The following is a 27,427-nucleotide window of genomic DNA, read 5'->3' as shown; positions in this document are numbered from 1 at the left end:
CTGCTGTCCAATGTCACCTCTGTGTTGCTTTCCAACAGGGAAAGGCAGGTATGGTGAGGTGTGGAGGGGCAGTTGGCAAGGGGAGAATGTCGCTGTGAAGATCTTCTCCTCCCGGGATGAGAAGTCATGGTTCAGAGAAACAGAATTATACAACACTGTAATGCTGAGACATGAAAATATTTTAGGTAAGTACAAAGATAATCCCCTCACTAATTGTATCTAGAAAGAAATAATTGTCTGCCTTTGCCCTCTCTGATTTGGTGTATATGAATTTGCGAGTCTCTCCTGAAAAACAATGTAAGGATCGTCAGCATTTATATACTATTTAATTTCCTTTCAACACCAATTTCTGGTTTAAATCTGCAAAGAAGCTAAGTTTGAAGATTCTGTGGAGAATGAAAAGGAAATCGTTACTGCTAATTCTTATTCTGCAGGTCGTTATTTAAACAACAAAAATTTGCCCCATATTGTTCACTTCAAGCTTTCCTCGGTTGTGCTACTTACTCCACCCTTTCTGAATATTTATTACTTGAATCAAACTAAGAAAGATCTTTGGACGATTTCCTAGAGATTCGCAGCTCCCAGGGACATCGTAATTAAATGCACATTCCCTCAAACTAGGCAGCGTTTTTAAAGCCCAGATTTACAGAGGGATTTAGCATACATTTTAATTTGGAAACTAAAGCTTAGAAACATTTGTGAAATATGTGAAGAGCCCATTGAAATACTGCTATATATATATGAATGTAAAAGGTGAGAGCATTCCTTGTCCCCAGTGACTTCTGTATTTTTGAAAAGTTTCTCTAAATGTGTTTGTACTAATGCACGTATGATGCATGCTGCCAGCAGTGCTGCTTTAATAGTGGATATAAAGTTTGTATAGAATTTGATTCTGTACAGGATAGTGTTGGCCACTTCATGGCTATTGGATTAGATTTGGCTTATAGGAAGGCCGTTGCCAGAATTTATTTCTATTCCGCTACTGCCGCTTTAGTATTAAATCTGAGTCAAGTTGTCTGCAAATAGTGGTTTGACAGTCATCCAGAGCTTTGCTTCAACAGTATGGTGGTATGTTCCAGCTTACAATTGTCCTGATTTCTGCTGTTGTTTTCTCCTCTTACTCCTTGGGCCCAGCCATCGCCTAATCCTGCTTACTTGTATCGTTGCTGTTGGCTTCCCCTTTCCAATCCATCTCACCACACTGAGTTATCTTCCCCTGGGGAGCCGAGACACTTCTGCTCAGTGTGTCTTGGATGACTCCCACGTTGCCTGCAACATTTGTAACTTCTGGGCCTGGCAATCCAGACTCCCTATTTTGGGGTCTCAAGAGTCTCTGAAGCTTCCTTTACAAATATGCCCACATGCAGCCACTTCTGATGTTCGCCATTCCTTGGGGTTGCTGTGAACATTCAGGCGTCTGTGCCTTTGTTCATATTGTTGTTGATCACCCACTATCCGCATCCCTCCCTCCAACCACTCCTTCCGCCATCAGAACTTCTCAGTTCCCTTCCAGTTTCTCCCAGTGGATTTAACCGTGCTTTTCTGCATGCCTCACTTGTGCCCCTCTGCCCTGACTCTTTTCACACCCTGCCTTTTGTTGCAGTTAGATGCATATGTTTAACAACAATAATGACCAGATACTGTGCAGCAAGCACTGCTTTAAGTGCATTTTCTCAGTTAATCTTCACCACGACCATAAGAGGGTAGATACTCTTGTTTTCCCACTTTTAACTGATGAGGTAACCGTGGTACAGAGAGGTTAACATTACCCAGCAGGTTAAGTAGTGGAGCTGGAAATCACACCGGGCAGTCTAACTCCTAACCACAGTTCTGTACTCGACACAGGCGTTAGGTAGTGGAATTGCTTAGGAAGATTCTAGAGTCAGAATATGAGGTGAAAATTCATCTGCCGTCAAAATTACCCTTAAATGTCCTGAGTTTTCCTCTGACACTGGAACAGACTGAGGTTGAGCAACAAATAAAGCGTTGGTTGTGTTAGAAGCCATAGTGTACGAGAAGTACTTATCTTTAAACACTAGAATTACTCTTAATGGGCAGGTGCGCACACTCTAAGAAGCATGTGGGATCTGAGACGCATTGATGGAGGGGCGTGTTCAGGCAAACCTTCTCATACTCATGGGGCCCACAGGTTCATTGAGGAAAATGCTCTAGAATTTGCTTTGCTATGCAAGTAATCACTTTATCCATGCTCTTGAGTTAAATGACCTGGAATGATACTGCTCCATTGTACACTGAGGACAAGAATTACTTCTGTTGTTTTTGCTTTCATATTCAGTACTACCCTGCACATGCAGGGTGCTCAGTAAATATTTATTAAAATAGATGTAATCACGAGGGAAATTTGAAAGTGACCTTTACAGTATGATTCATGTGAGAGAAGTTAGGTTCCCTCAGTGTGATCACAAAGGGTGAAACATTGTCCACTTCTTAGTACCTAATGATCCATGGAAGTTCTGAATTCATGAGATCTTTCTACCCTCCTCCTGATTACAACCGTATGGATTGATCTCACTGTGTAGTCCTTTTAGTTGAGAAAGCTCGTAGAAATGAACCACCTTTTTTGTTAAATTTCTTTCCCTGCTTTACCAGTTTTCTGGAGGTAGAAACTTTAAGGTTTTCTGTGGTCATTTTCTTTTCTATCAGAAGAGCATATTGTTTTGAATATCAGAAATGAACCACCTTTTTTGTTAAATTTCTTTCCCTGCTTTACCAGTTTTCTGGAGCTAGAAACTTTAAGGTTGTCTGTGGTCATTTTCTTTTCTATCAGAAGAGCATATTGTTTTGAATATCAGATTATGATTTCCTCCCACCCTTGAGTATTGCTAACTCCCCAAATACATAATTAAATTACACATATGTGCACACGCGCACACACACGTGTATGTATACACACATACATACGTACATATATACCTATATGCATACATGTAAAACTCCAGGCCCTTATTTTTTAGCCCCCTAAAACAATATCTTTCAAACAACTAGTTTGGATTTCAGCTCTTCTGCTATATGTGGTGTAGAAGTCAACAGATAAGTGATAATGGGAAGCTCTGTTGTATCACAGCAGGAACAGTGATTTGGGAGTCTGGGAACCTCGTTTCTACTCTCAGAACCATTAGAGGCCCGCTGTGTGACTTTGGGCCAAAGTTGTATGTTTCTAAGCATTCTTTTCCTCATCACTAAAGCCAAGGAATTTGAGTTAATGTGAGAATTTCAGTTCAGAGTCTCGTCTTACATTCTTTTTAAAAAAATTATGGTAAAATATACATAAAGTTTACCGTTTGTATCATATAAGTGTACAGCTCAGTGACGTTAAGTACATTCACATGGTGCAACCATTCCCACCCTTTATCTCCAGAACCGTCTCATACTCTTAAAAGGTACTGCCTAACCATTTAATCAGTCAGAGTTTCTTGAGACCAATTGGAAGTAAAGGCAACTACTTGCAAAAGATATTAAATTACAAAATTGTTGTGTTTTTAATTGAACCCTGAACTATTTTAAAATACAGTCATGCATCACTTAACGACAGGGATATGTTGAGAAATGCGTCATTAGGTGATTTTGTTGTGTGAACATCATGGTGTATTTACACAAACCTAGATGGTATAGCTTACTACACACCTACGCCGTAAGGTACTGATCTTATAAGACTCCTCATATAGGCAGTCCATTGTTGACCGAAATGTCATTATGCAGCTCATGACTGTATAATAATAACCAACTGTTCTTGAACACTTACTGTTAGGCATCATATGAAGCATTTTACTTGTAATAACTCTTTTATTCTCACAATAATCCTTTGAGATAGATGATGATATTATCCTTATCTTACAAATGAGGAAACCAAAGTGGAGATTTTACTTGGCTTGTGTGAAATCACCCACCTCCTGAAGAAGAGCCTCAGGCAAGTCCGTCAGGGGCTATTCCAGAAAAATCATTGTTATCATAGGAGATGACAGTTCCATGCATGTTATCGCCCCTGAAGACCTTCCACTGGGAAAGGATATGGACGTGGAAGATAGTGGTATTGATGATCCTGACCTTGTGTGAACCTGGGCTAATGTGTGTGTTTCTCAGTTTTTAACAAAAAAGTATAAAAAGTGAAAATTTTAAAAATAGTAAAAAGCTTATAGAATAAGGATATAAAGAAAGAAAATATATTTGTACAGCTGTACAGTGTGTTTGTGTTTTAAGTTGTGTTATTATAAAAGAGACAAAAAGTTTTAAAAAATTAAAAAGTTTATAAAGTAAAAAAGCTATGGTAGGTTAAGGTTAATTTATTATTAAAGAAAAATATTTTTTTATAAATATAGTGTAGCCTAAGTGTACAGTGTTTATAAAGTCTGCAGTGGTGTACACTGATGTCCTAGGCCCTCACATTCACTCACCACTCACTCACTGACTCACCCAGAGCAACCTCTAGTCCTGCAAGCTCCATTCATGGTGAGTGCCCTATACAGGTGTACCATTTTTTTTATCTTTTATGCCATACTTTTACTGTACCTTTTCTATGTTTAGATACGCAAATATTTACCATTGTTTTACAATTGCCTACAGTATTCAGTACAGTAACATGCTATACAGGCTTGTAGCCTCGGAGAACTAGGCTGCATCATCTAGCCTAGGTGTGTAGTAGGCTATACCATCTAGGTTTGTGTAAGTACATTTTATGATGTTCATACAATGATGAACTCACCTAATGACACATTTCTCAGAACGTATCCTTGTTGTTAAGCGATGCATGACTGTATTTTAGCTCTTGAGGAGCCTGGGAGGATGACTTTGGCTGTTAAGTAAGAGACTTCTGACCTAGTCGCTTTCTTTCCATGTTATGAGCACATTCAGTGGCTGTGCCAGCGTTCCAACTTGGGGGCACCTGTTCTTTAACAGTAGAGTGCTTTGACTCAAAATGCAAAAATCTCGTAAAAATGCTCTAGCATTTTGAAGCAAATGTAGTTACATAATACACACTTGAGAGATAAACAGTTACCAAAAAAATTCTGCTATTTAAAAGTCATTTTTCCTGAAGGTCTAGAGCATATAATTAACGGGACAGACAAAATCCTTCTCTAAGACCTCTAGGGGGCTTAGGGAAAGTGAGAGAATAAAAATTTGTTATTTATTTATTTAAGCAGAGAGTACTCTCCCTTGGGCAGAGAAATCAGTATAGCCTACAGAAATATAGAACAGTAATTTAATTTCTTTTGAGTGGTGCTTTTGTAGTTTGAGATATTTATTTTTGAGAAAGTCATTAAAGATTAATATCATTTGATTTAAAATGATAAAGCAGAAACATTTTCTTGAGTAAGAATAACTAATGTCTGAGTACACATTTTGATTCGTATTCTGGCCAGCTGAGGGCTCCAGGAGAGACAGCTGCGGGGAGACAAAGACAGACTGGAGAGTAGGGAAGGAGCAAGAGATGAAGGCTGGCTGTGGGAACCAGCTCAGAAAAAGAGGGAGAAAGAGGTAGGGGATCAAGGTGCAGAAATGTTATTCAGTTCACCTTGCAGATGTCCCATGGGTCAGATATCAAATTGTCTTTCTCTGAGGAGAAGTCAGCTTGTTTGAGGGCAGTATGCTATAGTGGGTAAGAGTGTGTGTACCGGGGACCGTTACTGACCTGAAAGTCAATGATGTAATCTACCTACATCCTGTGGCTGTTGGAGGATTGCATGTGGAGCGCTTGGCACATTGGTAATACTCAATGATTATTAGCCACTTCTATTGTTGCTGAGGATGATCATCCAATAGGGGACCTTTCTTTATTCCCAGAGCCTTCCTAAGGTATAGTCTGCCATAACAACTAGCACCAAACTTGGAGTTGGTAGCAACTTAAAAGCTGTGTGATCCTTGGCATGTTCCAGCAGCAACTTCATTATTTGTAAAATGAGTATAATGATATGTATCTTACTGGTCTGTTGAGAAAAATCCCATGGGAAAATATATGTGACAGTGACATAAAATTTATATAAAGTACTGAGCAAGTGTAAGGCATTTTAATGTATTTTACTTTACACTTCCACAAGTTATTTAATTCTTCCTCAAGCCGTATCTGTCTTTTTTTTTTAATTTTTCTCTTCTATTTATATGTCCCAAATTTCACTGTCCATAAGGTTCATATATATATGTATATATATGAACATACATCCACATATATGAATAATGCTAGAAAATCTCCTCTGTAGCAGAAAAGGCAAGCATACATATCAGAATTTATTTCATGGGTTTGGAAGTGCCTCTGACTTCCAGAGTTCCTTCAGTCTGCTCAAAAGTCCCCTCAGAATGTCTAGAAAAATCTCTGGGCTCATGTTGCCCTTTGCAGATATATGTTACAGTACTTTTCATATAATATTGTAATTTTTCCTTTTTATATCTGTCTTCTTTTCTAGACAACAAACACTATCATCTTGGTTTTCCTGTGTGACTGATAGAGAGCATCATAGGTGCTTGTTATATTTGATTGGTTCCTTTTTTTTATTTGATGAATCAGTTAATCACTTAATATAAACTCACCCCTTTATTTTACATCTGAGCAGAGATATTCTGAAGAGCCTAAATGAGTCGGCCAACATGACACAGCAAATCACAGGCAGAGTCAGGACTAGCACACAGGTGTCCAGGTTCTAGGTTTTGTGTTCTTTTTGGGTGGTTGATGAATGAACTGTGCTTGGAATGTCAGCATAATGAAGAGTTTGGCACTATCATTATGAGTAAGCACAAAGATATTACTCCTATCTGAATCTTAGTGCAAAGTAAAATATTTTTTGAAAGGATTATTTACAGTGGAAATGAATATGAAATTTTCCTATTCATTAGCAGGACCCTTTTAAGGAATAAATACTGTTATTTTTCTCCGTTGATGCCTCTGTAAACCACCTTTTATAGTAGTTAGTTAGTTTAATTACTTTTTGTCATCAGTGATATCAACTGTATGGGTCACTATTTCTATCCTAAAAGTTATGATGTGGAATTCTCACACGTCTGTTAATTTTTTTCTTGCTCTCTCCAGGTTTCATTGCTTCAGACATGACGTCAAGACACTCCAGTACCCAATTGTGGTTAATCACACATTATCATGAAATGGGATCTTTGTACGACTATCTTCAGCTTACTACTCTGGATACAGTTAGCTGCCTGCGAATAGTGCTGTCCATAGCTAGTGGTCTCGCACATTTGCACATAGAGATATTTGGGACCCAAGGGAAACCAGCCATTGCTCATCGAGATTTAAAGAGCAAAAACATCCTGGTTAAGAAGAATGGACAATGTTGCATAGCAGATTTGGGTAAATTTTTAAAAATAGTTTTTAATTACCTTTTTTACTTTTGTTGTATTCCAATGTTTAGCCAGGTTGCATTCTTTTTCTCCCCTAACATTTTGTTATGAAAAATTTCTAGCATATAGACAAATTGAAATAACTTCACAGTGAACAACTGTATATCCATCACCTAGATTCTCCTGTTAACATCCTACTGTTCTTAGCTTTATCGCCTATATATCCATCCTCCATTCCTCAGTCCATCTTAATCTTTGATACAGTTCGAAGTAAATTACAGGCAAAAGAGCTCTTCCCTCCAAAGACTTCAGCATGCACACCGCTGTATCACTCACTAGAGTTCGTTATTTGTTTACTTTTTTCTTTTCAGGTAAAATTTACATTTCATGTGAAATGCACAAATCTTAAGTATTGACAGATGCTGTAAAATTCAAATCCCAGGAGCCGGCCCGGTGGCGCAAATGGTTAAGTGCGCCTGCTCCACTGTGGTGGCCCGGGGTTCGCCACTTCAGATCCCGGGTGCGCACTGACGCACCGCTTATCAAGCCATGCTGTGGCAGTGTCCCATGTAAAGTAGGGGAAGATGGGCACGGATGTTAGCTCCGAGCCAGTCTTCCTCAGCAAAAAAGAGGAGGATTGGCATTGGATGTTAGCTCAGGGCTGGTCTTCCTCACGCACACACACACAAAAATTAAAATCCCAATTGAAATACAGACCTTCCCATTACTCTAGAGAGTCACCTCATGCTTATTCAGCCAGTCCCTGCCTCAGCCCACTGGCAGAGGCAACGAGTATTGTTGCATTCTGATTTCATAAACCTTCACACAAAGCAGGTACACAATTAAACAAACAATGGAATGAGTTTGTCTTAAAAATAGTTTCTAAAGTTGTTCTTCTGTAACCAAGGCAAAATTATCAATCAAGAAAGAGGAAAAAATCTGCAAACTAATTTACCATTTGTCCTGCTGGGATATCTCATTCTTATGGTGTTAGGGTAATGCTTAGTGTAGCTTTAATTGCATTATAAATAAGATTATTTTCATTTATAGTGGCATTCTATATAAAACCACATTTATCCTAGACCACTAGAATATTGGCTGAATAATTATGCTAATGAGAACTGAATTGAATAATTCATTTCAGTGGACTATTGAGAGTCTTCACTCTACTTGATTAAAAAGTGGTTTATCTTATTTTCATATCATTGTATTTATTGTTTGACTCATAAAAGTTTAGGCAATATTAGCTTTAATTATATAAATGATAAAATTTATTTTTGTTTGTTTATAGACACAAGGGAATTTGACATGTCAGGAAAATTTATTTCTTTTGAATCCCTTTAAAGTCTTTGCATTGACATTAAGATATTATTTTACACTGTTTTCCAAGTATCAGAGTCATGGCCCTAAATCTTTTTGCAGGCAGTTTGAGTTGCAGTGTAGCCTTACAGCTGTGCTTTCAGAGCCTGGGTGATTTGAGTTTCCCAGTTATTCATGCAGTGTTTCTGTGCAGGTCTTTTCATCTATCCATTTACCTGCCCTACGTGCTGACCTGCTTACATCAGTCAAGGGTGGGGGGCTTAGCAAAGGGGACTTCAGTATTTGACACTGTGCATTATACTTCTGTATTGTTTGAAACTTTCATAATAACGTGTTTATGTATTAGTCATATTACTAAAAATCAATTATGCCCACCTTACAGGATTCTTATAAGATCCAGAAATTATTATAAGTGCTTGGCGAATCATCGTTCAAATGGTAGCAGCTATTAGAGTCCAGTGGTCTAGGGAAGATGGACAAATTGAGGCAGCTGTTGGCTTTGGTTTATGGGACTTGGGGGGTTTTGCAGTAAGTCCAACTAATTAATTCTTCAACTGCATTTCTTTTGGCATGCAGCCTTCTAATTGGATACATGGATTCATGCAGAAATCTGTGTTAAGGGGTCATTATTCAGCAGAGTAGATTGATTGATAGAAAAGGAGACAACACCTGTGAGACCACAGTTTGTATGTAATTTTTCACTTTATACCAAGAAATGAAGAATCACTTGTTGGAAATCAGGTTATATTATTCATACTGCAAAAATACCAGTATTCTAGCAGAAACACCAGTATTCTGTTTATTTTTCTAACTTTTTATTAAAAAAATTCGAACATACAGAATGTTTAAAAGAATAGTATAATGATCATTAATACCTAGATTTAACAGTTGTTAAAATTTTGCCATATTTGCTGTATCTGTATGTGGCTATGTGTACATATTTGCTAATTCATTTAAAAATAAGTTGGAGACATCACACTTTACTCCTAAATGCTTCAAAATGCATCCCCTAAAAATACTTCAAAGTATATCTCCTGCATAATCACAGTTTATCACATGTAAAAGTTATTGATAATTCTTTAGTATCATTTAATATCCATTTTCAAATTTTTCCAGTTTTTTCAAACAAGAATTCAGCCAAGGTTTACACATCACATTTGGTTATTTTGTCTCTTTAGTTAGTGAAATAATTATCTATTACTGGGTAACAAATTACCTCTAAAACTTAGCTTAAAATAGCACAAATTTATTATTGCACACATTCCTTGGAAGGTCAGCAGTCTTGGAATGACTTAGCTCTGTGGTTCTGGCACAGGTCTCATGACCAAGCTGTTGATTAGGGCTGTGGTCATCTGAAGGCTTGAATCAGGGCTGGAGGAACTTCCAAGATGGCTCACTCACATGGCTACTGACAGGAGGCCTCAGTTCCCTGTCATATGGACCTCTCCACAGGGCTGCTCGAGTGTCCTCATTACGTGAAGAGTGAGCTGAGAGAGAGCAAACAGGAAGCCATAATGCCTTTTGTGTCCTAATTTTGAGATACTCACTTATTTCTACCATATTCTGTTCAATAGTCCAGCCCACACTCAAGGCATAGGGAATTGAGCCTTACCTCTTGAAGGGAAAAGTTTCAAAAAACTCGAGCACATATTTTTAAACCACCACAGCTGGTATCTCAATGCTCTGTTTAAACTGCACCTTTTTAATATTCTGTTATTTTGACCTTTTGGTTCTGGAAATGGTAGAGGGGCATATATGATTTGGGAAATGTACACAGTGGCCACAGAATCTTGGGGTTGAGTATAAAAATAAGGGAAAGAGGAACCAGTCTGATTTAGTTGAATGCAGTTGCTGATATCTTTGCTAATTATTAATGCTGAGATGACATATGTGCCGTCTCCCTGGCGTTATGTGGAGTCATTATCCCACACATTCAAAGCCATGGAGTGGGAGGAGAAGCATTCTCCATAGATGGCTTGAGGGATCCCCAAAGTGTCGTTGGGTTGCAAAGGTTTACAGGGGCTGCTTGCTCCACTTTGGCATTTTTCATTATTTTAAGTGTGACAAGAATCATTTTCAGGGGGCTGACCGCATGGTGTAGTGGTTAAGTACGTGCACTGCGCTGCTGGTGGCCCGGGTTCGGATCCTGGGTGTGCATCGTCAAGCCGGGCGCGCACCAACGCACCGCTTGTCAGGCCATGCTGTGGCGGCGTCCCATATAAAGTGGAGGAAGATGGGCACGGATGTTAGCCCAGGGCCAGTCTTCCTCAGCAAAAAGAGGAGGATTGGCATGAATGTTAGCTCAGGGCTGATCTTCTTCACAAAAAAAAAAAAAAAAGAATCATATTCAGTTGGTCTGCATATGCATCAAAGAGTAATTCCATTCTCAAATAAACCTTGCCTGTATCTGTCTATCCCCCCTGGTCTGTAGGAATGCCAGCTCTCTCTAATTGACTGAGGAATTCTGAAATGAGTCATAGTTTAAGAAAGTGCTTCAAAACTGTTTAATATGCGAGTTGTGCTTTGAATTGAGGTCCAGTGTTATGTTCTCTGTACACGTGACTGTGGAGAAGGGCCTGTGGTTTGGTCAGCATTATTGCTCAGATGAGCAGCTCCTCCTTTAGGGATGGAGCAGTGCCTGTAGCAGTAGGCGCTTTATGTCGTGGTAAATTACCTCGAATTCTCCGTCTCACACTGTTTGAAATTTGTGTTTGCAGACTAGTGGGAGCTGTGGTGTTGCTTGAGAGCTTAATTGCTTCTTGTTAAGGCACTTTGAGGCCCATTTAATATGTGAGTCTGTTTTCCTGTGGACTTCAAACACCGGCCTCCTATTGGTTTGGTGCATTAGTTTATCATTTACCCAAAACTTTATGTCTCAGAAGTTCATATATTAACCTAATAGCCTCAGAATGTTTGTGGCATTAGTCCTTTTTCCTGCTCTCACAGAAGTCATCAAAACTTGAGCATTCCAGAGATCACTTTGGGTATAATGCAACAGTGACCATGGATACCACAAGAGGGCGCTTTTGATTGGGATTGGTTTAAAATGCTGCAGCAACCCTCTATGAGTAAGGAAGTGAGCTGATTGACACTGTTGTCCTCTTCCTTTTAGGCCTGGCAGTCATGCATTCCCAGAGCACCAATCAGCTGGACGTGGGAAACAACCCCCGTGTGGGCACCAAACGCTACATGGCCCCCGAAGTTCTAGATGAAACCATCCAGGTGGATTGTTTCGATTCTTACAAGAGAGTGGATATTTGGGCCTTTGGACTTGTCTTGTGGGAAGTGGCCAGGCGGATGGTGAGCAATGGTAGGTATCTGATCTAATATAATATTGTCCTTATCCACGGCCTCTTGATTCTGCTACCTTTAAAAGAGCAAAGGGAATATTTAAGTCCACATTGTTCCAGGAATCATCCTTGTCAAGCTGTTGACATTTATATTTGATTTATGGCTGGTAGATGGAATGTAATGGAATTATTTTTTAACTACATAGGAGGAAGTGATGGTTGAAAAAGAATATTTAGAATATTTCCAGAAAAGACTAGTTGTTCCTTGTTTTTCTTTTTGATTGGTTCATATTTCCTTCCTTCCTTCCTCAGTCTTCCTGTTCTGTCTTTCTCCCTCCCTCCTTCTTTGCTCTTGCAAGTGAGGTTTAATATGAGGAGAATGCTCAAATAAATCTAAGGGTGAATTCTGCTATTTTAGATATTTTTACTTCTTAAGTTTGCATCATTGAGAAAAAGCTCAAGTTGTACACTCAGAATTCAGTCCTTTGTAAGAAGCAGCCTGTACCTTCTGAATAAGAGAAATTTAAATTCAGGAAGCCTTGAATAGGTGGCTCATGCTGATCCCCTTATCAGTAAGTTTTATGAAATGGTGTAGCCTTAGCAGTTAGGGAAGCATATGTCAATCATTTTTAACTCCTGTCTCCTGCAATAAACTCTCACTCTTGTCTTTCATGTATCCAAATCAGCCACAAATACATTGTTGAACTTTACTGTAAGTACATTGTATTCTGAAAGCACTAAGTGTACTCTTTCAAATTGCACATGCCCCCTCTACCCACAAAGTGGTTATTATAACAGAATCTCTTGAATTGATGAAATCAACCTTTTCATATCTTCACAACTGGAAATCTTAACTTCACAGAGGATGTGTCTGAAATTGTTCCAGGTAACAGAAGAAAATGCCATATATAGAGAGAGATTAATATTCATTTTCAAAAGATACCCTCCTAGGACCCATTGGAAATCCTGGATTTGAAGTATTAAAGAAATAATGCATGAGGCCTCTAACATCTATGCACTATCCTACCTTCCACTGATATTCTCTTGTAGGGATTGAGGTTCTTGGGACAGTCATAATTTTCATGAATAACACAGCCAGAGAATAGGAGGTTCTGTTAGGGAAATGGAGTCAGGGTAATTTAACATAGTTTTAGTGCGTAATAATGAAAACTGGTAGGCTTTCATGGTAGCTTTTTTTCTTTTCCTGACACCAGAACGTGTCTGCTTTTAACAAACTGTCTAAGGGTATTAAAGCCAATGTTTCAGGTTAAACGTAAACATACATGCATTGTAACCTGATAGTTCTTTTAAAGTAACGTTCTTTTTTTTTTCCGTGATGGAGTTATGAACATTTTCTTGGTAATCGTTTCCCAATCATTGGGAACTACTGACTTGCATTTGTGCCATTCAGGCGCCTTGAGAATTGTTTGCAACAGATTGCAACAGCAATAGATTGTTTTGCTGATTTATAAAGTTGTGAACTTTGCCTGAAATTACACATCAACTTCATTTCCCTGTCCCCCTCCCCAATCACCTTGAAACTGAAAAATCTAATTCTAATTTGTTTATCTTCACAGAAAATTTAGAGAAGGATTGGTGTCATAATATACCATTTGATGGAGAACTTGCCCCAAACTAAGAGGAAGCTCATATTCCAAGGCCAGGATGGTAGCAATCCAGCTGTGGGTGTGCTGGAGCTGTGCCATGCGAGCCTGCGTGATGAAAGCCCAACTTGGCAGAAACTTGGGATTTGGGGCTTTGTAAGAACTTGTGTTGCAAACTAGTTCCCTGTGTTACAGGCATAAACCCAAGTGGCTGTTAAAGATCATGATTAATAGCAGTCAGTGTGAAATTAGAGTCATCAGTTTAAAATTTAGCTCCACAAATGGTAGTTCAGTTGATCTGTTGTGTGTTTAACATTATTTTTGATTAAGTCATGAAGGGCAGAGGAAGAGAGAATATTTTGGTTGTTTTCTGATTGATTGATCTCCCCCTTACATCATCATTTAGATTGTTTTCTAGTTCCTAAAACTTAATGGGTTGAGCTTCTGTTCTGGGGTGTGGTTTGATTTTTAGAGGGAGGTACGTCATGTCTCATTTTAAATCATCTACTGTCCTTGGCAATGACTAATGTGATCTTTTCCCCTTGTCTTTCTCTACTCCATCTTCTCCCGTAATATTCATGTGCTCACCTGCACACACACACACACACACACACACACACACAGAAATGTTTATCTAAACTTAAACTTGAAGTGTTCGGTGCTGCTTGCAAACCTATTTTATTAATATTAACATTTTAGTCATTAATACCCCAAAACAGAAAAAAATGAGTAGAAAGAAAAATAAGAAAAATTGTGACCTTACATTCCAGCATTCGAATGTTTCTTTCAGCTTCTTTATGCGCCCATGTATATATTTTTTGACTTAGTTGTAATCATAGTATAAATACAATTCTGTGTCATCTTTTTCATTTGTGTGTGTTTTTAATGTTGTTAAATGGTCTGTTTTTATTTTAAATGGTCACATGATATTTTATTAAGCATTTCCATATTATTGGACATCTTGTCTTCTCCATTTGGGGCTTATTAGACATCTTTGTGCGTACAGCTTTTTCTTTTGGGGAATTAATTCTTAATCTGAAAAGGAGTAGACTTAATAGGTCAGAGAGTATGAATGTTTTTACGGCTTGACGTGTATTGCCAAATTGCTTTCCATAAGAGTTGTACTAATTTACAATATTCCCCTCGCCCCAGGGTGTGATGTACCTATTTCACTGTCTTACCAGCTTTCAGAACTGTCATTAAAAGAATATAGGTTTTTGAAATTATTGCGTATAAAATGTAGCTCATTTAAATATATGAATATCTTATCTTAGGAAGGTCATTCCAGTTATGCATCCTTTGAGTTTCTGAGTCCGTTATAAAAATTAATGACCAGATAGTTCTCCTGGAGCAGTGTGAGCCTCAAGTGAACCATGAGTATAAAAATATGTTGCATTTTGTATTTTCATTGGAATTTTACATTTATTTGCTACTCCTAATAAACTTCATGCTGTTGCTGTATAGGAAATGAGAGTTAAGTCCATTTTCACAGCTGAAAATTTCTCAATAGTGTCTTTTAGAACTTACTTTTCATGTTTGATTTGACACTGAATTTGGAATTGGTAGGAAAGAACACAGTTTTCTCACCTTTCCTGTGGGAATTTTCTGTATGAACTTAAGACCAGAGGTTTGCTTGGATCAGTAGTTCTGAAACTGGAGTGTGTGTCAGAATCACCTAGATACACAGAGTGCTGGGCCCACCCCCCAAGTTTCGGATTTAGTCGGTCTAGGGTTGGACCGAGACTCTCCCTTACTAATAGAGTCCTGGGTGGTGCTGATGCTGCTGGGTCAGGGGCCATACTCTTGAGATCCTGCATTAAAATGGAATGTGTTCAAGCAGTCTCCCCCAGGCCAGGCCAGTCTCCCCCAGGACGGGACAGAGCCTGTCCAACCAGAATGTCCGTGACTTGTGTCCCTGGTGTTTCGGTGAAACTTGCTCTCTCTTCCAAGCTTAAGAAGGGTCCATTTCTCCTTTGAGAGTCTTGTGTCTAGGCCTTGGCCTTTCTTCCTAGATTTTTTTACTTTTGTGGCAATTTTCTTTCTTCTTCTCTTCCTTTTTTAGCTCTGCAGACACGTTTGTTTCTGGTTACCTAAGTTCAATGAGGAAAGAACTTTACATGGGGATTTGTAGAGAAGTGGGTACATCATAACCATGGACTTGTGCTGTTTCCCTGTGGTCTGATCAAAAACATTTCCTAGCCCTTTCCAAGCATCCTGCAGCATGTTCCCTCTTGAGTTCAGACGTCCTTACTCTGGAGCCTTAGCCTTAGTGTTGTACCTTGTCTGGATCCCTGAATGCAGAAACTCTATAGTTGCTTTGCTCTAATACTGTGGTCATCTGCTTATAGATTTGGAAACTAAATAAAATAATCTTCACTGTCCATCCTCCAGCATGTCTTTGACTATAGCATCATCCGAGCAGCATGAGCCTCTGTCACCTTCATGAGGCTCACAGTCTACTGTATATTTTAACACAAAGTTTTCATTGTGATTTAAATGTCATATAAATTTGTTATTTATGTGGGAGGCAAACTTCACTATCATCAATAACCCATCAATAACCCAGTTATTCTTAAAGGTACCCAGAGCTTAGAAAATGGAGTGCCAAGGTTCCCATCAGAATATACACCAGAATTTTTTTTTTTTTTTTTTTGCTGAGGAAGGTTCACCCTGAGCTAACATCTGTTGCCAATCTTCCTCTTTTTGCTTGAGGAAGATTTGCCCTGAAATAACATCTGTGCCAATCTTCCTCTATTTTGTATGTGGGTCGCTGCCACAGCATGGCTGCTGATGAGTGGCGTAAGTCTGCTCCTGGGAATCAAACCTGGGCCACTGAAGCAGAGCACACCAAACGTAACCACTAGGCCATGGGGCCAGCCCCTACACCAAAATTTTTGAAAAGGCAGTGTACCCAGATGGTATAGGCAAACACGTTTAGAAGACAGGACAGATATGTTCCTTTATCATGTTTGGTTGCTGCACAGCTTGTTGTGAGGTGTTTCCTTGCTTGCTGTGGCTCTCCTCGGGGCCATCGCGCTGCACGTAGAAGCCTAAGCGACTGGTAGCGCCCTCTCTGCAGCTGGGCAGTGCTTCTCCTGCGCCCGCCGGAGGCAGTGAAATGTAATCATTAATATTCCAGGCTTGGTAATCATACTCTCTGACTTGATCATTTACATCAATTTCATCATCCAAAAAATATTGATAATAATAGTATTTACTTTAAAGGGGTCTGATGATTAAATGAGATAATGTATGTAAAGCAGCTAGTGCGCATCTGGCTCTAGTGAGTGCTCCATAACACAGCCATGGGTGTGGTTACCATTCCGTTTGAAGTGAGTGATGGAGGCCACCTGCGTGCTTGCACTTGCCCTTCAGTTGCCCTTCTCTTGTTATGCTGATCCTTCACCCTGACACTACTTTTATTTCCCTTGTCACTGCCCACAAGAGCACTGTGTGGACACTCTCATTACCTCTACCGGCAGGAGCCTCATCCTTTTATCCGTTAATCATTTTTCTTTTTTTTTTTTTTCTTTTTTTTTTGTGAGGAAGATCAGCCCTGAGCTAACATCCATGCCAATCTTCCTCTCTTTACTGAGGAAGACCGGCCCTGAGCTAACATCTATTGTCAATCCTCTTCCTTTTTTTTTCCCCCTAAGCCCCAGTAGATAGTTGTGGGTCATAGTTGCACATCCTTCTAGTTGCTGTCTGAGGGACGCCGCCTCAGTATGGCTGGACAAGCGATGTGTCTGTGCGCACCCGAGATCCGAACCCGGGCTGCCAGTAGTGGAGCGCGGGCACTTAATCAGTAAGCCACGGGGCTGGCCCCCATTAATCATTTTTGATGTGGGCCATGACATGAAAAAATGTTTTAATTTGTGATGCAATCCAGTGTTAAAATGTGTCAAGAAGTAGTTGTATCTCATAGAGAAATCCTTGCTGGCCAAACCACATCTCTTATGGGGTGGGGACTAGGAAATACTTGTTAGAATAAGCTTATGTTTGGCACATGTACTTTGGAAAACCTCATCTAATTAATCCTTGGGCTTGCCAGGGAACTGTCTGTGCTTCCGTTCCTAAGCGCCATGGGCTTGTGTAGGGAAACCATGACAACTCTTATTTTCTTTAACTTAATAGCCACGATGTTTCACGATTTTGGTTCACTACTCTACTGTATATTAAGGTTTGAACAAAGGGAAAAATCATCATATTTAATGAATCTGAAAAAATTTTCCCAAAGTAATTTCTTTCCATTTTTTTTAAAGGCTTTAGGTATGTGGCTGGGGGCAAGAATATGGAGGTGTGGGGTAGGAGGGGAAGATTTTTGTCCCACTGATTTCTGGAATTTCATGTCCCTGATTTAGAGATCCAGACCACAGAAAGGCAGTCAACTGACCTCATGACAAAATCACCTGAAGCCAGCATCACCTGAAGCCAGCAGAACATTATTGGGTGCTGTTCACTGCTTATAGTCTCTTTTCTTTGACATGCCTTTAAGAGCAGCCCTCCATCAAAACAAGTATCAGTGTCTTAAACCTTATAACAGTCCAACATTCAGTGAATGATACATTCTTCTTCTCATGAGACCTCCACAGCTGCCAAATGTTTGGAACCCTTGTGGAGCTTCTCTCTCTAGGTTTTGGGGGTGTGCAAGATCTAAGGCGCCTTGTTCATAGCTTAACTCAGAGCATGGCTACGCATCTCTCCTAGGCCTTTTGCCCTCTCCTCTAACAACTGTAATGTTAATAAAAATAGTAGGGTCTGACTACACAGCAATCTATAAACCATTTACTTTGGCTATGTTACATCGGTGAGAAGCCCAATAATAGAAATTACTTTTATAATTTTAAGAGATTTCTGAGAATGCAGTTAGTCTTGTCTTTGAATGATGTCCATGGTTCCATATGCCCACGAATTGCAGTGGGGATGGAGGGATGAGGTCGTAGCTGCCGCATATGTACTTTACTTAGCAGAGAACAGAGCTGTCCTTCCAACTCTGTTCCTGTTTCAGAAAGGAGTACCTGCCATGGGGTAAGGCAGGGCTTCCCAATATGTGCTCTGCTGGGTTACAGGAATGCCTGAGATACTGATTCTCTTAAACCTCCAGTGGTAAGGCAGGGCCGAGGAGGACAAGAACTCCCTGGGGTTACCTCTGCCATGAGCAGCGTCATCCATTTATCCATTAGTCATTTTTGATGTAGACCATGGCATGAAAAACTGTTTTGAAGTCCTCCTATGAGGAATGTTAAGTGAAATAACACAAAATGGGATATGCCTTTTTGAATGCTATCTCCCCAGGAAGAATGCCTTTCTGTAAACTCCGTGTTTCCTGAGATTTATTCATATACATACTACTTTCTTGATTTTTTCCATATCCAAATGCTGCTTGTAGCATTATTTTCCTTTAAGTTGGCTAATCTTTTTTAAACTTAGTTTTGTTTTAAAAGGAGGTTAATATCACTACTGAAATGGGAAAACCAGTATCACATGGCATAAAGTGGAAGGTAACTGTAAAAATAAATATGCACTTATAAGATGAAAAAGTTTTGTCCATGAACCACATCACATTTCCTCACGTGCCACCTCTGAACGAAACACCGTGTTAACTTATAGTCCTTTCAGAAGCCAAACATGAACCATTCTCTCTAATCCTCTCTAACAGGGCTTTAGTTGTAATGTTCTAATCTCTGAGGAATTTCAGAATTTCCGTAGGAGTTAACTGTCAACAGTAGCTCTCTGTCTGGATGTAGATGCCAGGGACTCTGTTCTCCTCACCTGTTACCTGGATATCAAATGTGTCTACCCAAGTTGGAGGACAGTGACAAGAGACAGTGTAATGGGAAGTGAATGTGCTGTGACATGAGGTTAATGCAGAGAGAGGCATATAATGTCATTGTTGGCTTGTTGGGAAGAATTCTAGAATATAAACAGGGAATTGGATTCTAGTTCAGCTTGGCCATTAATTAGCTGTGAACTTGGACAAATAAGTTTTCCTGTGTGGTCCTCAATTTCTTCTTCCAAAGGAAAGGAAGGCTGTGATCTACATGATTCTAACATCCCATTAATGTCTCTTTGCCTCACCTTTGGATTATTCAAAGTATAGTCAGGTCCACAATCCCTTATCTGCAATTGAGCTTGGAAACCCAAAAAACTTGTATATAACTTATTTGGCAGAACACCTGACCTGAATTGACAGGAGTCTATTTATAGCCTTTATTTATCCCATTTAGTATGACTCTTCATATATTTTGCTGCAGAAATTGTTTGGCTGTGGGATATTCCTCGGACTCTGCTAGGATGTCACATAAAACATAGTGTGTGCCTCTTATTACCTTTGTAAAATGTAAAAAAAGTTCCGAATTCTGCAAACACATCTAACCTCAAGGGGTTTGGATAAAGGATTGTGTACATATAATCAACATTCACTCAACTAATGTGTATTTAGCGTCTGTAACATGTGAGGTATTCTGTTAGGCTCTGGGGAAAAGTTGAGCAAAGAAAAAGAAATATCCAATTTAAAGGTGTTCACATTTTAGTTGAACAGACAATTTATTATAAATTAATAGATTAAGCCATTATGGTTGAGGTGTACAGGGAGGTGACAAGTACAGAGTGGACACTGAACTTTGTCTAGGGGCCTGGAGTTGTAGAAGCAAGGTAGGAGGGTCTTCCCAGAAGAGAGAAGGCATGAATTGAGTCATTATGAGATGAATAGGAGCTCTCAGTTGGACAAGCTTGGGAGGAGATGCAAGTGGGAATGAGAACTAAAATCAGACAACGATGATGATTGGTATCCCAGGCAAAAGAAAGAGCTATGAGAAGTGGTCAAGATGCCCTATTGATGGAACTGCAAGTAATTCCAGTGTGGCTGTTGCCCAGGTATGTGGAGGAGGACAGTGATGGGGAATGGGGTTGCTGGGGAATGCGCGTGGTCCATGGGCACCACGGATGGATGGAATACACGAAGAGGAGGGACGTAATGAGCTTTTCCTCCGTTTTCTCCTAAAGATCTTGCTGGAGGCAGTATGATATGGCGGAGGGCTACAGGGGAGGACTTGAAACAGAGAGACCTGTAAGTCCCAGCTGCAACTGTCAAGGGGGGAGAAGATGGGGGCCCTAGTTAAGGCATTGGTGGGGAGGACCACGAGGAAGGCCTTGTTTCTGGAGACTTGCATGTTAGAAAGACCACTCTGGCGTGTCATGCTTTTTGAAGTACTAAGGCATTCTTGTTGATCCACACGTCAGCTCTGTGATGTGTACTTTAAAGGTGTTGGAACTAAGGCATGGCAGCTAAAGGGTTTACTCACAGCCGTGTAGCAAATTAATGGTAGGGATATTGATTGGTAAAGATACACTTGCCCCAGAGAAAACTTTCAATTACACATATGCCCAGGAAAGAATGATTGTATAAATCAGATACACATGCCAAAAGTTGTGGGGGAGTAAGTTATGAATAATTTGTCTGATTTCTTTCTCATGGCCCTTTGAGTCACGCCAGCCTCCTTACACAGAAAGCAAGGCCTGGCTCAGTCTGTCTTTGACCACTGTTTAAGAGCTCCTCTTCCGCTGCATTCCTGTATCCTTTGTTTTCTGTACCACTCATTTGGCACTTGAAGTACTTTGTATTTTTAGTCACTTTTCCTGAATTCATGCTGTCGTCCATGCTGGCTCACGATTTGGCAGTTGCTCGTTGGGTGCTGTCTTTAAAGAACTTAGAGTTCACTTTTTTGCCTGGCCACCCAGATTGCTTGTCACTCTCTGGCAGAAACCAGAACCAGTTGTTAAGTAAGTAACTTCCTACCTTGACAACACAAGTCATTTCACAGTCTGGCCTTGACCGCCCGCTTTCTCCACCACCATGTGCCCCCGCTTCCAGCCACAGGAAACTTCCTCCATCTCTCCAGCATGTGAGGATTTTTGTAACTCCTTGTCTTTGCCCCATATCCCCCCACTCTGTCTGGGATGCCCCTTCTCCTTGGTGTTTGCTCTTGGGCATCCTCTTCTCTGCCTTGCAAACTCCTTCTTTTTCTATGTCTGCTCAAGCCCTAGCTCCTGGAAAGCTTACTTAGGCCTCCATGGCACCCAGTTCATATCTGGTACTTATCCAACCACACAGGTGTTTTCTTCTCTGAGATCTGCTGAGTACTACATCCCACACCCCTTCTCCCTGCCCCTACCTCTAATGCTAGTTTGTCATTGATTTTTTTCTTATCTCCCTTTCCCATTATGCTGCTGCTCATCACCAACATTGCATCTTTTTCATTTTTATATCCCTAGTGCCAAGCACAACCTCTGGCACACACATTTTAAGGGATCAAAATGGTTGAGAGTAAATTTAGGAACCAACAAGTAAAAATACAGTGAGAATTTCTAATCTATCTTTGCCTTTCAAGATATAAAGTAAGAAGTGAAGTGAAAAAACGTGAGGTTCTTTTTAACAAGATTTCCATTATCTAAGAAAAAAAGAGAGGGGCTTGTGCTTATCTTCCACTAGATTTTGAATTCCTTGAAAACCAAGAGCATGTCTTATACTTTTATCATCCTCAATATGTAATATGGTGTTCCACACATAGTGGGTATGTAATGTACTTTATATTGATTGAAATAATTGCTTTTCTTGACCAGAGGGAGTTCATGTGACTGCTAGAGTTTAATCCCAGGTTTATTTTATTCTGGAGAAGCATGACTGGTGTCAGATGGAAACAATCAACAATTGATGGATGGTTGAAGAAAGAGAGGCATGACTAACTCCCAGGCATAATCAATTAAATGGTTTTTCTTTTTAAACTTGATTCCTTTTGTCAAAGCATGGGGACATTTACTAAGATTAAAATATGGGAAATATAAACACAAGGGAAGACTTCATCTTTGTATAGTGAAATGTGTTGTTGAGTATCCCCAGATCCCATGTTTTAAAAATCAGCCATGTGTTCTTTTGCATTTATAGAAAAATCCAAATATCAAACATAGTATTACTGTTCACAATCACATAACCCTTCCCAAGCTAGCCAGGTAAATTACCCCAAAAAGCAGGCTATTATGCTAGATTTTTAAAGAGTTAAGCCAGGCTATTAAAAGTATTCTCTTTCAGAAAAATTGAGAGGCGGCAAAGGGCACATCTCTTACTGTTTCGTATAAATTCACATGACGCTTAAAAAGATATAAGTTATCTTACAGATCCGTGTCCAGTTGTATTTTATGTGGTATCTCTTAGTGCTGAAAAGAATTAAAATATTTTGGTTGAATGCTTCCCGGGATCCTTATAAGAGAAGTGGGGAGGGCCTCTGAGATGAGGTGTCTCGAGTCATCTTCTGAAAGCAGTGGTTTATGCCCAATATGAGCTGTTCATGATTTGCCTAGAAAGATTTTAATCCATTGACTAATGCATTACAAATGCAGTTATGCAGTGTGGATAAGTTATTTAGACTCAAGAAAGAATATCAACTAGAATTTTTTTTTAGTGTAATTTCTACTATGTTCTATTTTTAAAATAAACTTAGTTGAATCTGTGAAGTTTAAAAAAATCTGTAGTATTTCTTTAACATTTGCTCCTTATCATGGTTTGCATAGGTTTGTATTTATATGGGATTTGTAAGAATGGATTCTCACTCTTAAGTAATTTAATTTCTTTGATAAATGAAAAGAAGATTGAAGCTTTTCACGTGTTAGTAGGAACAAGAAAAACTTAATTACAACTTTCCTCACAGCCTCCTCCTGTCTCCCCCAACAACCTGTTAGGTATTTAGGAATAGAAGAAAGCTACATGGAGAAAGGAAGGAGAACATTAAACCAAGTAATCCACTGTCCTCGTTGTTGAAGCCTTTGATGATGGAAGGAAAATAATGGATTTTCTTGGTTTCATCTCTATAAGTGGAAGAATCAATTTTCTAATTCCACATGATGAAGTTTTAAATTTCTCTATTTGTGGAATTACTTTTCTTTGTGAAAAGTAAGGAACTGATGTAATTTTGCTGGGGGAAAAGGCGCAGAAGCTGAAATTAGCCACTTTTGTATTTGCTTGGGAGTAAGAGAAGAGTTCATTGTTTTTTACCATCTTCTGCCTTCCTACATTTTATTTTGTGCCTTCAATATGAGAGTAAATAATAGAGCCATCAAACAGACAGCTGTGTCTAGCAGAGTGTCCTCAGTACGTGTAGAATGAATGAATGAGGAAATGAATATTTCATAGTACATTATTTGCATCCTGCCAGTGGGAGGGATTATTTTATAGCAATAATTGTTTCCCCTAGTCATTTTATTATAAAAAGGGATATTTTGATGATGGTCTTGGATTGTTTGCCTCTAGCTCTAGTTTGCGGACAACTTTTTATTTCTACTAATGGTCTGAAACCACTAGATTCATGTACCTTCTTTCTTGTCCCTTTTTGATCCCCAAAGAAATTTTTGTCCTGGGTCTCCTATGCCCTGTTGGGCATTATAGAGTTGTTTATATACACACTGTTAGAGTGTTTTGTTAATAATGGTAATTGTGAGAAGTAGTCACATTTTCTCCTAACAATTATTCTTCCTCCAATTCTCTGCAGGACTTCTATTTATCGCCTTGCTCTGTTTTCTTAAGACCTACTTGTAGCTTTCAGAATCACCTTGTGGTGTGAGCAAGGTGGTCAGTACTTTTTCCTGTCACCTTATAACATGTGACACCCATCAATAAAACCCTGGGGGAACCTCTACTCTCTTGCTAACTCACCACATTTCTTGTCCTTGTGTGCAGGTATTGTGGAAGATTACAAGCCACCATTCTATGATGTGGTTCCCAATGACCCAAGTTTTGAAGATATGAGGAAGGTGGTCTGTGTGGATCAACAGAGGCCAAACATACCCAACAGATGGTTCTCAGACCCGGTAAGAGTGCCACTTTCCTAGTTTTAGAGCTTTCCTCACTTGTTTATTTACTTGCTCTTGAATTTCAACTGTTATAGTTCTTGAGTAATCTGCCCTATTGCTTTCCCTCTCCATTTTATGTAGAAGGGGCTTAGACCTGGTTGGGTAGGTTCAGAAAATGGTCTCTTTCTTGAAAGAGCCGTATCAGATAGATCCTGCCAATGAATGACAGTAGTCACAAGAATTTTTTTATTGACTAACTCCAGAGATTGGGATACTCATTACTCTGCTGGTAGCACTAGAACTGCAGCTTCATATGTAGAACAAGAGGCTGTGAGTGATGCTTTTAACCTCTTTTCCATCTCTGCGTACCTGAAATTCCAAACATAAGCAGTTCAATGAAGATCTCTATTGCTGCTCTTAAGTAGTAGCTAATCTAAGACATTGAGAAATGACCCTTTCTGCAAATTTCAGTATTAATTCTGGGTTAATATTATCGCTTTTAGCACCCATAAAACCGGCAAGGGGTCCATCCTAGACTATGTAATTTACCAGGTAAGTCAGTTGGAAGCATTAGGAGCCCAGAGGATAGAGTTCGTGAAATACAGGAGTGGCTTCTTTCTCAGTGGTCAAGGCCTTGATTATTTGTTTAAAGAAGACGGCAGTTCCACCACTTTAACTTCACAAGACCTGCAGAGTTCTGCAGAGCGGTTGACACAATATCGGCCCAACTTCTGGGGCCACGAAAAAGCCACTCTTTCGCTGTAGTGTTTCTTCTTTCTCTCCTCAGACGTTAACCTCTCTGGCCAAGCTGATGAAAGAATGCTGGTATCAAAATCCGTCCGCGAGGCTCACGGCTCTGCGTATCAAAAAGACTTTGACCAAAATTGATAATTCCCTAGACAAGTTGAAAACTGACTGTTGACATTGTCATGGTGTCAAGAAGGAAGATTTGACGTTGTTGTTGTTGTCCAGCTGGGACCTAATGCTGGCCTGACTGGTTGTTGGAACAGCATCCATCTGTCTCCCTCCCCAAATGGCTGCTTTGACAAGGCAGACATCTTACCCAGCCGTGTGTTGGGGAGACACTGAAACCACCCTAACCTCGCTCAATGACTGTGAACTGGGCATTTCACAAACTGTTCACTGCAGAGACTAACGTTGGACAGACACTGTTGCAAAGGTAGGGAACCGGAGGAACACAGAGAAATCCTAAAAGAGATCTGGGCATTAAGACAGTGGCTTTGCATATCTTTCACAGGTCTCCTAGACACTCCCCACGGGAAACTCAAGGAGGTGGTGAATTTTTAATCAGCAATATTGCCTGTGCTTCTCTTCTTTATTGCACTAGGAATTCTTTGCATTCCTTACTTGCACTGTTACTCTTAATTTTAAAGACCCAACTTGCCAAAACGTTGGCTGCGTACTCCACTGATCTGTTGTTGGATAATAGGAATTCAATTTGGCAAAACAAAATGTAATGTCAGACTTTGCTGCATTTTACACGTGCTGATGTTTACAATGATGCTGAACATTAGGAATTGTTTATACACAACTTTGCAAATTATTTATTACTTGTGCACTTAGTAGTTTTTACAAAACTGCTTTGTGCATATGTTAAAGCTTATTTTTATGTGGTCTTATGATTTTATTACCGAAATGTTTTTAACACTATACTCTGAAATGGACATTTTCTTTTATTATCAGTTAAATTCACATTTTAAGTGCTTCACATTTGTATGTGTGTAGACTGTAACTTTTTTTCAGTTCATATGCAAAACGTATTTAGCCATTACCCATGTGACACCACTGAATATATTACTGATTTAGAAGCAAAGATTTCAGTAGAATTTTAGTCCTGAACGCTGTGGGGAAAATGCATTTTCTTCGGAATTATCCATTATGTGCATTTAAACTCTGCCAGAAAAAAATAACTATTTTGTTTTAATCTACTTTTTGTATTTAGTAGTTATTTGTATAAATTAAATAAAATGTTTTCAAGTCAAAAGTGAATTTTTTTCAACGTATAAAAAAGATGTACATAATGTAAAGCATTTTCTTATGGGAACAATAGAAGCACAAAAGTAATCTTAAGTTGAATTTGCTTTTCAGTCTTAGTAACAAACTTGAGAGTTCTATGAGGATGTCTTCCAGCTTGAATTTGGTATCAGAAAATTTTGTTTCTTTTTCTTTGGCTGTGATTTTGTTTTTTCTTGGTTGGTTTCCCGAACTTTGAAGTGAGGGTAACTGACCTATCTGACCTGCCTTCCTCACAAGGGTGTTGGGAGTATAAATGGGAAGAAGGATGTCAAAGCATTTTGTTTAACATAAGGTCCTGTGTGAGTGGAAAGTGGTCTTCTGCATCTCACCTTGCTGCTTGGGGAAGAGTCCTTGTTAGCTTTTTTCACTTCTTGTGTTCAACAGAATTGAAAAGGTAGGCTTTAGAGTAGCCGAATAAGAAAAGAGGTGTGAAAATTCTGGAATGTTCACCAGAGGTAAGTTAGTAATACATTTACTTGGAGGTTGTATGTTAAAGTCACATTTAACTTTTTAAAAAAATTGTGGTAAAATACATATAACATAAAATCTACCATCTTAACCATTTAAATGTAGAGTTTAATGATATTAAGTATATTCACATTGGTGTGCTGCCACCTCTACCATCCAACCACAGAACTCTTTTCATCTTGCAGAATTGAAACGCTGTACCTATTAAACAATAGCTCCCATTCCTTACTGCCCCAGTCCCTGGCAACCATCATTCTACTTGGCAACTGTCAATCTACTTTCTGTCTTTATGAGTTTGACTACTCTAAGTACCTCATGTGAGTGGATTCATATAGTATTTGTCCTTTTGTGAGACTGGCTTATTTCACTTAGCATAATGTTCATCTTTGTTATAGCATATATCAGAATTTCCTTCCTTTTTATGGCTGATAATATTCCTTTGTATATATATACACAACATTTTGTTTATCCATTCATCTGTTGAGGGATCCTTGGTTGCTTCCAACTTTTTGGCTATTGTGAATAATGCTGCCATGAATATGGTGTATAAATATCTCCTAGGGT

General features: G+C 39.3%; 1 protein-coding gene across 4 annotated transcripts in view; it reads left to right on the top strand.

The window, feature by feature from the left end:
* Nucleotides 1-26,368, top strand: part of ACVR1 (activin A receptor type 1) — a 120,600-nt gene extending 94,232 nt beyond the window's left edge. For 3 of the 4 annotated variants that reach the window (XM_058549012.1, XM_058549010.1, XM_058549011.1), the window contains 5 exons: nucleotides 39-185; nucleotides 7,037-7,312; nucleotides 11,735-11,932; nucleotides 24,246-24,376; nucleotides 25,146-26,368. In XM_058549012.1, the coding sequence (XP_058404995.1) occupies nucleotides 39-185; nucleotides 7,037-7,312; nucleotides 11,735-11,932; nucleotides 24,246-24,376; nucleotides 25,146-25,280 (887 nt within the window). In that variant the 3' untranslated portion in view covers nucleotides 25,281-26,368. Of the gene's footprint in view, nucleotides 1-38; nucleotides 186-7,036; nucleotides 7,313-11,734; nucleotides 11,933-13,489; nucleotides 14,339-24,245; nucleotides 24,377-25,145 lie in introns of those variants that run through there. The other variant, XM_058549013.1, reaches the window with a different exon arrangement.
* The last annotated feature ends 1,059 nt before the right edge of the window (nucleotides 26,369-27,427 follow it).

Source organism: Diceros bicornis, chromosome 10, assembly GCF_020826845.1.
Source record: "Diceros bicornis minor isolate mBicDic1 chromosome 10, mDicBic1.mat.cur, whole genome shotgun sequence".
Lineage (NCBI taxonomy): Eukaryota > Metazoa > Chordata > Mammalia > Perissodactyla > Rhinocerotidae > Diceros > Diceros bicornis.
The sequence above is the reverse complement of the archived record's forward strand: the minus strand, read 5'-3'. Positions and strand labels throughout refer to the sequence as shown.